This window comes from Cygnus olor, chromosome 28 (assembly GCF_009769625.2).
Source record: "Cygnus olor isolate bCygOlo1 chromosome 28, bCygOlo1.pri.v2, whole genome shotgun sequence".
In the NCBI taxonomy this organism is placed as follows: domain Eukaryota; kingdom Metazoa; phylum Chordata; class Aves; order Anseriformes; family Anatidae; genus Cygnus; species Cygnus olor.
In genome coordinates this window covers 2,800,087-2,810,483 of record NC_049196.1, presented here as the reverse complement: position 1 = coordinate 2,810,483, position 10,397 = coordinate 2,800,087, and the positions used below count along the sequence as shown (strand labels likewise).

At 72.6% G+C, this 10,397-nt stretch overlaps 3 protein-coding genes across 5 annotated transcripts; all 3 read right to left on the bottom strand.

The window, feature by feature from the left end:
- Nucleotides 1-135: 135 nt before the first annotated feature.
- LOC121061022 (mothers against decapentaplegic homolog 6-like) lies at nt 136-3,386 on the bottom strand. Its single transcript, XM_040539308.1, has 4 exons — nt 3,264-3,386; nt 2,524-2,940; nt 2,243-2,350; nt 136-1,631 (listed from the first exon to the last, which is right to left on the bottom strand). Exons 2-4 carry the CDS (start codon nt 2,921-2,923, stop codon nt 1,096-1,098), a joined length of 1,044 nt encoding a protein of 347 aa, XP_040395242.1. The 5' UTR covers nt 2,924-2,940; nt 3,264-3,386; the 3' UTR covers nt 136-1,095.
- Nucleotides 3,387-5,380: 1,994 nt separating this feature from the next.
- Nucleotides 5,381-8,593, bottom strand: FLAD1 (flavin adenine dinucleotide synthetase 1). Of its 3 annotated transcripts, none has more exons than XM_040538740.1 (7): nt 8,427-8,593; nt 7,270-8,029; nt 6,817-6,967; nt 6,515-6,613; nt 6,237-6,426; nt 5,766-5,839; nt 5,381-5,653 (listed from the first exon to the last, which is right to left on the bottom strand). In XM_040538740.1, exons 1-7 carry the CDS (start codon nt 8,562-8,564, stop codon nt 5,518-5,520), a joined length of 1,548 nt encoding a protein of 515 aa, XP_040394674.1. In that variant the 5' UTR covers nt 8,565-8,593; the 3' UTR covers nt 5,381-5,517. The 3 variants fall into 3 exon arrangements, with proteins under 3 accessions (XP_040394674.1, XP_040394675.1, XP_040394672.1); XM_040538741.1 differs by having other exon boundaries at nt 6,817-6,964; XM_040538738.1 differs by having other exon boundaries at nt 6,237-6,613; nt 6,817-6,964.
- Nucleotides 8,594-8,995: 402 nt separating this feature from the next.
- Nucleotides 8,996-10,286, bottom strand: CKS1B (CDC28 protein kinase regulatory subunit 1B). The gene is made up of 3 exons (XM_040538670.1): nt 10,142-10,286; nt 9,386-9,513; nt 8,996-9,313 (listed from the first exon to the last, which is right to left on the bottom strand). The coding sequence occupies exons 1-3, from the start codon at nt 10,198-10,200 to the stop codon at nt 9,261-9,263; spliced, it is 240 nt and encodes a 79-aa protein (XP_040394604.1). The 5' UTR covers nt 10,201-10,286; the 3' UTR covers nt 8,996-9,260.
- Nucleotides 10,287-10,397: the final 111 nt, after the last annotated feature.

Genomic DNA, 10,397 nt, shown 5'->3' with positions numbered 1-10,397 from the left:
GGTCCCCGGAGCGGAGCCCCGCGGGTGCCGAGCTCGCCGTGCCCCGGGCAACGGCACCGGGAGCCCTCGGGGCGCTTCCTAGTGGGGGGGAACCGGCGGCCCCGCGCGGTACCGGCACGCATCGGGACGCGCGAGGTTCCGTGGTGCCGGTGGCACCGTTTATTGGTTATAAATACCGGACACGGCCCGGGCGCACCGGGACCTGGGGTACCCGCTCCCGCAGCGGCTGCGCTCTCCCTGGGGCTGGAAGGGTCCGGGGACCTTCACGGACACCGCGCTCGTCCTGAGCTGTGCCCGAGCTCAGCTCCCCGCCGGTCCCCACGTCCCGGCCATCGTAACCCGGGCCGCACCCCCCCCAGGGGCGCTAACCCCGGCCAGCAGCTGCCCCGGCTGTGCTCACCTCCCCAAATTCCAGCTCTGCTAGTCTCCCCAAATTCCGGCTGTGCTCACCTGCCCCATGCTTGCTCCAGCTGTGCTCACCTCCCCAAATTCCAGCTGTGCTCGTCCCTCCACATTCCGGCTGTGCTCACCTCCCCAAATTCCAGCTGTGCTCACCTGCCCCGCACTCCCCGAGCTCTGCTCCCCCCGACTCCCCCCACGCCTGCCATGCCCCAGGGGCCCTGCATCCGCAGCCCCCCGCCTGCTGCTCCGGGGCTCTGCCCCCCGTGCCCCTCCTGTTGCCCCCCAGCCTCCCCCAGACACGCCCGGCCCCTGCACACCCTGCCCCGGCCACCTTCCCTGGGTGCCCGCTCTACATCCCTACAACCCCTACATTTTACTTTTTTTTTTTCTTACAAAAATAAGATAAATTAAAATAAAATTAACCAATAAAATAAAAAAGAGAGATTAAATAGTGCCCCGCATCAGCGAGAGACCTGTGGCGGTGGGTGCAGAGCCAGGCTTGGGGGCACGGCCCCACGGTGGGGCTGGGGTGGGGGGTCCCAGCAGGGGTCCCATGGGTCAGGACAGCCCCGTGGCCACGCAGCCAGGGAAGAAAAAGGCTGGGGTGAGGCAGAGGAGCCCCACAGCTCGTGTCCTCCTTGCACCCAGCTTGGGGGGGACCTGCCACCACTGCCCCCATCACCCCCCAGCTGCTCAGCGGGGCTGGTTCAGCAGCACCTCCAGCCAGCACGGGCAGGAGGTGATGAACTGCCGGGAGTAGCAGGGCCCCCAGCCCTTGCCGAAGCTGATACGGACGCTGTGGGTGTCGCAGGGGCCGTCCCCGGCGTGCCGCCAGCCGGCCAAGCCCCCCGCCCGCTCGTAGTCGAACACCTTCACCGAGTAGCCGGGCAGCACCTTGAGGACGGCGAGCCCACGGGTGCCAGGGGGCCCCAGCGTGGGGGAGCTGACGAAGATGGGGTGCTCGCTGCGGTTGTAGGCCCACACGCCGCCCAGTTCCCGGCTCAGCAGCAGCCCGCGGCCGATCTTGCCCCGCGCCCGGCGCACGGCCTGGCTCCGGTGTGCCGCTGGCAGCTGGCCCAGGCAGAACCCGCTGCCCCGCGGCAGCTCGCAGAAGACGTTCACCGATGCCTCGTGCACGGCATAGAGGCGGCCCACACGCGTCCGGTGCTCCCAGTAGGCCAGTTTGCACCAGTAGCCGTCCCTAATGGTGCTCCGCGAGAGGCTGGTGTCTGTCGGGGGAGAGCAGAGCCGTTGGTGCCGGGCAGAGCAGCGCCCGATGCCGCGCGGGCATGTGGCAGCACAGGCCAAGGTGAAGCCTTGAGGGATGGGGGCACGGGCTTTTCATGCCCCCGGGTCATGCGCGGGGCATCCAGCTCCCACCGGGGCTGGTGGAGCGGACAAACGGCCGCGGCACCCCGTGGCTGTCCCGCCAGGATGTCCCGGCGGTACGGGACGGCTGGCTCCGGTGCGGGACGTGAGTCACCGGAGCTGCTGAGCGCCGGCACGTAGGCCCAGGGCAGCCCCAGGCGCTGTCCCTGAGGGCCATGGGCTGTGGCGAGGGGGGGTCCCCGTCGTCGCGAGGGGAAGGTGGAGCCCTGCCATGGAGCGGCCTCGTGACCAGCAGCCAGGCTGGAGCCGCGGCTTTGTGCGTCAAGGCACATTGTGTGTGTCCCCGTGGGCAGCACTTCCTCCGGTGGGGAGTCCGGCACGGCCAAAAATAACAGGAGTGGCGCGGGAGGGGGCCGGGCCGAGGCTGGCTCCCCCGGTAGGAACCCCTCGTCCCATTGCTGCCTCCCAGATCCGCTCCCCAGTTTCGTGGCACCGCGTCGCTGCCCCTTACCGCGCCAGTCCACGCGGTTGTAGCTGAACTCCAGGAGCTGGGGGTGCTCGGGCTCGGCCGGCCAGGAGGGGCTGAAGGACGACTTCGAGTAGGGGGGCGGAGGGGTCTCTGGGGGGACAGGGAAGCGGGTGAGGAGCTGGGACATGCGCCCCGGCCCCCCAAAGCCCCCTGCCCCCCCAAAATTCCCCTCAACCCCCCCTCAGCCCACTCCAAGGACCAGATGCTGGAGGGGCGGGATGGGGGGGTGAGGACGGGGGTCTCGGGGAGCGGGGGGCACTCACCGGGCACAGCCAGGCGGCTGAAGTGGTGGGGATTGCAGCAGAGCGCGGCCGCGTCCCCGCAGCCCCCGCGGCCCCCCGCGCTCTGGCAGTAGGAGAGGTGCTTGAGCTCGTGGGGCTGGCGCAGGTCGGGCCAGCGGTAGAGGCGGCAGAGCAGGACCTGGGGGGGCAGCGCCTGCTTGGCCCCCCGCGGGTCCCCCCGCGGCGCCCAGACGCAGCCGGACTCCCAGGCGCCCCGGCTCTCCACCGCCTGCACCAGCAGCTCCAGCTCCTCGTCCTTGAGCTTCTTGAAGAGGGCATGTGCCGCGGGCTTCAGGGCGCCGTGGCCGTCCTCGGGGCCGGGCGCCGCGCAGCGCTGCCGCCAGAGCCGCCTCACCAGCGCGGCACGACGCGAGCGGAACATGGGGCAGCAGCGATGAGCTGGGGGACAGGGACAGGCGTCACTCGCTGCGCTCGGCTCTGCCACACCGGGTCCCCCCCCCGCCCCGGGGACGATGCTGTGACCCTGGGGGGGCTGCCCCATCCGTCACCCCGCTGGTCCCAGCGCACGCGGAGCTGCGGTGCCCTGCCCCGCCGGGCGCCCGCAGCCGCCATCCCCCTGCGTCGCTCTGTGCCAGGTCCCCAGGCTCACCTGGGGATGCGACCCCCACCCCCAAAAAAAAGCCCCGTGCAGGGCAACCTGCCTGTCCCAGGGCACGGATCCGCGCTGGGCGAGGGGTCCCGGGGGAAGGGGTCTCACTCACGGTGGGCAGCGGAGCTGGGTGCGAGGAGCCGGGGCTGCGCATGGGGCTGTGCTCTCAGGGCGGCCAGGACCGCTCTGCCCACGGCGCGCCGCAGCCAGGACTTTTTCCTGTGCCGGGACTCTCTCCTCCCCCGGACCTCCCCGTTTGGGAAATTCATTGATTCGTGGCGTCCAGGCCTTGGGCTGAGCTGCGGCCGGGGCCAGGACGTGGCGGCAGCGGGGCAGGCGCCAGACGCGTGGGCCGCGGTGGGCAGGGATGCCCCGCTACCCGCAGGGCTGCCGGAGCCAGGCTGTCTCCCCAGGCTGTCGGGCACGGCCAGGGGGGTGGCGAGGAGCCCGGAGGGCACCGAGCACCGCGGCGACACATGGCTGCAAAGGAGGGGCCGTGCCGGCACAGCCCCGGGCATGTGGGCCGTGCTGGGAAAAGGGGGAGCAGCGGGGCGCAGCACCACGGCACCGTCTGCAAGCCCCCATCCCTGCCCGCAGCAACAAGATGGGTCCCCGGCAGGCAGGGGTCCCCGCAGCCCCCCAAGACCCCCCGGCTGTCCCTGCGGCCAGGCCCCCCCGCGGGCACTCCGCGAGGGTGGGAGCCCGCGCCACAACAAAGCAGCTAATGTAAACGGGACCCTTATCCCGCGCGGGGCCGCGCTTCCTGCTCCCAACTTCCCGCCGAGATAAGGGAGGCCGTGCTGGCGCCAGGCGCTCCCGCCGCGGCCGGGGCGAGCGGAGTTTCCCCTGCAGCGGGACAGGGCTGCAGGCAGCCCCTGCACCGGGGCCAGCCCGGCACCGCACCGGCCCGGCCAGCTCAGGGGCACGGTGGGCTCAGGGGACCGCAGACAGCCCCCAGGGCCGCGGTGCCCCGCGCATCCCGCGACCTTCGCCGCAGCTCCTGCCGGGCCCTCGGGGTACGTTTTGCTCCGGCGGCTTCCCGCTGGCTCTTGGCAGCGCTGGTGCCGGCCGGGCGTGCAGGGCCAGGGCAGGAAACAGCCTGGAGCAGGGACAAGCGGAGGCACTCTCTAAACAAGCGGCTGAGTCACAGCAGATAACCCGGCAGAGGGGGCAGCGGGGCCACGGCCCCCGGCACCGGTCCCCTGCCACCAAGGGGGCTGGGGACCCTCCGGTGGGGGCGGTGGATCCAGGCAGGGATGTCGCACGGGTCCTAGCTGGGCGCAGAGGGTGGAAGTTTTGGGGGTACAAGTGGGGGGACCCCTTCCCAAGCACACGCAGCCAGTCACACACTGCTCAGGTTTATTGGGGTCTGGGTGGCGAGGGGGCCACGGGCTGGACCAGGTCCTGGTGCTGGGGGTCCATCAGCTGCGGGCAGGGCAGGGCAGGGCAGAGCCGTCACAGAGCCACAAAAAGTCCTGGGGAGGGGAGAGAGGCAAAGAGGGGTGAGGAGCCCCGGGGGGCACCATGGCTGGGACCCCCCACCCCATCACCCCCACCAGCACCAAAGCTGGGGCCCCGCGCGCTATCACCACCCCCAGAGCATCACAGCCGGGCACCCAAACCCTTCCCCACCCCCGGGGACCACCAGGGCCACGTCCCCCCACCCCATCACCCCCCTCAAGCACCGCGGCCGAGCCCCCGCACCCGACCCGGAGCAGGGCTCCCCCGGTCCAACGGGCAGAGCCAGGCACTCACCGGGGCGCGGGGGTCCCGTGCCCTAGTCCAGCAGCTCCCGGATGCACCAGCTGCACAGCAGGAGGTAGGCGCACTCCCGCAGCACCCGCAGCAGCCAGGAGCCGAGGCGCAGCCCCAGGGAATCGCCGTTGGGTGCCGGCAGTGCCGCCACCCGCACCGCTCGCCTCTGGGCGCCCGGCAGCCGTGCCGCCGCGGTGCGCAGGAGAGGCATGGCCGCGGGATCCGCAGCGAATGGTGGGTGACGGCGGGGAGGCAGCTGCGTGGCCACGAGGGCCCCCGGGGCAAGCGCTGGAACCTGCTCCATTCTCTGCGCTTCAAAAGCCACCGCGGTGACGTGCACGGGGAGGGGACACTGCCCGGGGACCCTTTTGTTCGGGCAGAGCCGGCCTCAGTCCGCTTCTCGCTCCCGCTGGAGCCCCGCAGGGCCGGGAGGGACCAGCAGAGCCAAGGCCACATGAGACGTGGAGCACAGGCTGAGCACAGCAGGTTTATTCAGTGCCGGCACTCAGCAGGTTTATTCAGCGCTGTCCCCGGCGGGGCCAGGGACACCTGCCGGAGACCCCGCAGGCGGCGGTCTCGGCGCAGTGCCCCCGAGCACAGCCCACGGGCTCTCACTGCCGGGACGTGCGCTCGTCCTCCTCGTTTTCCAGCTCGTAAGCGGGCCGGTAGCTCTCGCGGCCCCGGGCGTCAGTGTAGCGCAGCGCCGGGTTCTTCGTCGTGTTGGCCATGCTCCCCAGGGACGTGTAGCTGCGAAGGGCCGATGCGGCTGCGAGCGGCCCCAGGAGCACCGCCCGACGCTCTGTCCTCCTCCGGCGGGGCATCGCCGTGCCAAGCAGGGAGGGCAGCTCCCAGCACTCACCCTTTGTCGTAGAGGATGCAGTAGGGGACGAAGAGCTTGCGCAGGAACTCCCAGATGTCCCTGTACGTCCAGTCCTGCGAGCAGAATGGCGCAGGGATCGCTGCAGGCTGGTGCGGGCTGCCCCCTCATCCCCAGGGAAGCCAGCTCACCCCGGCCCGGAGCACACGGGGGCAGCCGGCCCCCGTGGGAATCCACAGCCCCCTGCCCGCAGCCCCAGAGCGCGCCCGTCCCTCCCGGCACATCCCCAAACGTGACAAAAGCCACCGATGTGCAGGAACGTGCCCTGCCCTACCAGGCTGCAGTGAAAGGGGCCCACAGCCGGGCAGCAGGGCGGGAGATGCCAAGGGGAGAGGGGAAACTGGGGAGAAAAGCCCCCAGGGATGAGGACGGGTTAATGCTGCTCCCTCCCCATCGCTTCAACCGGCCCTGCCCCTGTCCCCCGCGCAGGCAGAGGCAGCTGAGGCCACGCACCAGCAAGGGGTTCACCCGCATGTACTGGGGCCAGTCGGGGTCCGTCATGCACATGGGCGTCAGGGTGCGCGAGTAGGGGTCCGTCCGCCGCGTGCCCATCAGGACAGCCTCCAGCTGCGGCTGCTGCTCCTTCAGGGCCACCAGGGCCTCCCGGATGGAGCCCTCCACGGTGCACAGCTGGATCTTGTACCTGGCGGGCAGGACGGGCAGCTGCCAGCCGGGCTGCGGGAGGCGCCGCTCGTCCCCTGCCCGGGGACCGGCCCCTCTCCGTCCCGCACCTCTGGACGGTCGCCTGGATGAACTGCTCCAGTTCAGGGAAGGGGGACACGGTGCGGATGTAGAGCACCTGCAGCTTCTCCTGCCTCTCCGGGTACCGCCTGGGGAGAGACCTGTCACTGATGGACCCCAGCGGATGGAGACTCGAGGCAGGGCAGCCGCGCAGTCCCCACAAGGTGGGCCCCAGCGATACGCTCACTGCCCCAGAGGAGGGCAGAGGAGAGCCCCGGAGCCCCGGCTGAGGGCTGGGGGACCCCCGTGACCCTGCCCCAGGCTGTGCCGGGGCAGCCCCGCAGCTGGGTACCTCTCCAGGGCAGCATGGACAAGGTGCAGCAGGGCCGTGCAGTCCTTGCCCCCGTTGAAGCCGACGCAGAGCTGGGCCAGGCTGTAGCGGTCCAAAGCCTCCTCGATGGTCCGCAGTGCTGCTGCCACCTTCTGTCCCAGGGCCGAGCCTGCTGGGAGGGGACACTCGGTGCCTGCAGGCACTGCTGCCTGCCCAGGGCCACGCCGCCTCGGCTCAGCCCCAGGGCCCAGCTCCCTGCTGGGGGCTCATTTCGTCCCCAGACACAGCACCCTGGGGCTGGGACACTAACGGTGCCGATCCCCTGGCCCAGGAAGGGGACGGGACGGGACGGCCCCGCACAGCCCGCAGCCAGTTCTGCTCCCGAGCCGCCCTTCCCGCTGCCCCGGCCCCTCGGGGCCTGCCCGGGCTACGGGGGCCGTGCGGGAGCAGCACGAGGGCCCGTACACGAGGTACCTGACTCCGCCAGGCCGTACACCTCGGTGGCCGCCGGCGACACGGGGTCCGCCACCAGCGGCACCGCTACGCCCGGCGGCAGCTTCTCCATCAGGAAGCGGTGCGCTTCCTCCAGGTGCTGCTCCGACTCCGAGTCCAGCGTCAGCTTCACGCGGTAGTAGTTGCTGGCCCAGTCCGGGTAGGAGCCCAGGCTCACGCGGCCCCGGAAGGCGGCGTCGGCCTGGTCCAGCACGGGCGCGATGAGCACCTCGTCGGCAGCCACGTAGACGGCCCGCGAGTGGAAGCGGGTCTGCTCGCTGCGGAACAGGTGGCTCAGGCCATCCAGGGCGCGCTCCATCAGCGCGGGGATGCCGGGGAAGATGTAGACGTTGCGCACGCTGACCAGCGGGTACTTGAGGGCGCCGCCGGTGCGCCGGTCGGTGCCGTAGTGGAGGCGCGAGGACTCGGGGACGCGCGCCAGCTTCATGGCCGGGCGCCGCGCGGCCGTCTCGCCGAAGACGTCGCGCACCAGCGCCGCCAGCTCCGGGTGCGGGACCACGCGCTCGCCGAACGCCTTGGCCACGGCCTCGAAGGTGACGTCGTCGTGCGTGGGGCCGACGCCGCCCGAGGTGAGCACGAAGGTGAAGCGGGCGGCGAAGGCGGCCACCTCGCCCGCGATGGCCTCCACCTCGTCGGGCACCACCGAGACGCGGGCCACGCGCACGCCCAGGGCGCGCAGCCGCCGGCACATGAAGAAGGAGTTCGTGTCCTGCGTGTGGCCCTGCGGGGGCGCGCCCGTTACACCGGGAATGTGCCCGGTACACCGAGAACATATCCATTACACCGGGAGTGCGCCCGGTACACTGGGTACATGCCCGTTACACCAGGAACGTGCCCGGTACACCAGGAACATGACCCTTACACCGGGAGCATGCTCGTTACACTGGGAACATGCCCGGTACACCGGGAACACGCCTGGTACACTGGGAACATGCCCGGTACACCGAGAGCGTGCCCGTTACACTGAGAGCATTCCCAGTACACCGAGAGCACGCCCATTACACCGGGAACGTGCCCGGTACACCGAGAACATGACCCTTACACCAGGAGCGTGCCCGGTACACCGGGAGCGGCCCCCCCCCCCGGGTTCCCGTTCCCCCCCCGGCTCCCGGCCGCACCTTGAGGATCTCGTCCCCGATGACGATGATCCCGGCGGTGGCGGCGGGGCGCGGCCCGGCCATGGCTCGGCAGACCGCGTCCCGCCGGGCCCGCAGCAGGGCCCCCAGCCGCGCACCCCCCGCCGCCGCCGCCCGCATGGGCCCGGCCCCGCTGCACCGGGAAAGACCGCGCCGCCGCCCCGCGCTCTGATTGGCCGGCGGGGGTGTACGTCAAGGGGCGCTGCGAGCTCCGATTGGACGAGGGGAGACGGAACCATGGCTGCGGGGCGGGGGGGGCCGTTCCCCCCCACCCTCCCCGGGGACTTGGGCCCGCCCGGCCCGGCGGCGCGTGCCCCTCCCCCGCCTTCCCCGGTCACCGGGGCCCCCCCCGCCCCCTCCTCCCTCCCATTGCCCCCAACCGGGCCCCAGGAGCCCTCGCCCCTCCCCCCCAGCCCCCCAGGGAAGGGCAATACCCCACCGGGAAGCCCCCCCCGGGGCACCGGGGACCCACCGGCAGCCCCCCGGTGGGACGCTCCCGGTACCGGGACCCCCCCGTTCCCCCCCCCGGTACACCGGCAGCACACAGCAGCTCCCGAACGTCCTTTTATTGAAGCTTTGGAGAGCCCCAGCCCTGCGGCACGGGGCCGAGCCGCCGCGGGTGCCCCGACGGCACCGTGGGTCACGGGCACCCGGCGGCTCGGCCCCGGCCGGGCAGGGCGAGACCCCGCGGGGGGGGGCGGGGGGGGGAGGACACGGGGCCGCCGGGCGGGCGCGTGGGGGGGGGGCTCCTGGGGATCGGGGGTGCGGGAGAGGAGCAGGAAGGTGCTTGGGTGGCCCGGCCGGCGGCGGCGCCGCTCACTTCTCCGGCTTCTTGGGCAGCGGCCGTCGGAAGAGGAGGATGTGCGGCTCTGCGGGGACAGCGGTGAGCGGAGCGGCCGGCCCAGGGCGCGCAGCCCCGGGGCGGCCCCCGCGGGCCTTACCTGGCTCGTGGATCATGTAGTGCACCCAGCCCTGGCTCTGCTGCACGCCCAGGTTGCGCCACTCCGACTCGGACATGAGGTGGGTCTTGGGCACCAGCTTGGCGATGTCCTTGGGCAGCATCACGTGCCTGCGGCGCCCCCGGCGGGGGGGGGGGGGGGGCTCACACCGGGACGGCGGGGGGGCACGGCCGTCCCCGGGGCTCCCCCCGGCCCCCTCCCGTCCCTCTGGGGCTCCTCTGCCGCCCTCGGGGCTCCCCTGCCGCTCTGAACCTCCCCTCCCTCGTCCCCCCTCTCCGGTATCCCCCCCCCCGCCCCCGGGGCTCCCCTCCGGTCCCCCCCTCCACCTTTCCCGGTGCTCCCCCCCACCCCCGGGGCTCCTCCACCGGTCCCCCCCTCCACCTTTCCCGGTGCTCCCCCCCAGCCCCGGGGCTCCTCCACCTTCCCCGGGGCTCCCCCGCCGCCCCGTGCCCCCCCCTCCCTTGTCCCTCCCCTACCTCCGGGGCTCCCCCCCGTCCCCCTCCCCCCCCCTCCGGGGCCCCTCCGCCGCCCCCGGGGCTCCCCCCCAGCCCCCCCCTCCCCACCGCCCCGTCCCGTCCCGGTGCTCCCCCGCCGCCCCCCTTCCGCCCCGCCCCTCCCAGTCTCCCCCCTCCCGGGCCCCCTCTCCCCCAGGGGGAGGCGTTACCGGGAGCCGTTACCTGCCCCGCCCCCTCCCCTCCCCACCCCCGGTTACCGGCCCGCCGCCGCCCCCCGGCTCACCGGTACTCGAACTCCTCGTCGTCGTACTTGTCCGAGTAGTAGATCTGCTTGTGCGCCATGCCGCCCGCCCGCCCGCCCGCGGTCCGCCCCCTTCCCGGCAGCCCCCGCCGCGCCCCTCTCCTCTCCTCAGCGCCCCGCCGGGCCGTTGGCTTCTCCCCCTCCCCCACCCCCACCCCGGGGGCCGCTTTCAAACGCCGCCGCCCCGCGCTCCCATTGGGCAGCGCCGCCGGGGCGGGCCGCGCGGCGCGGCAGCCGA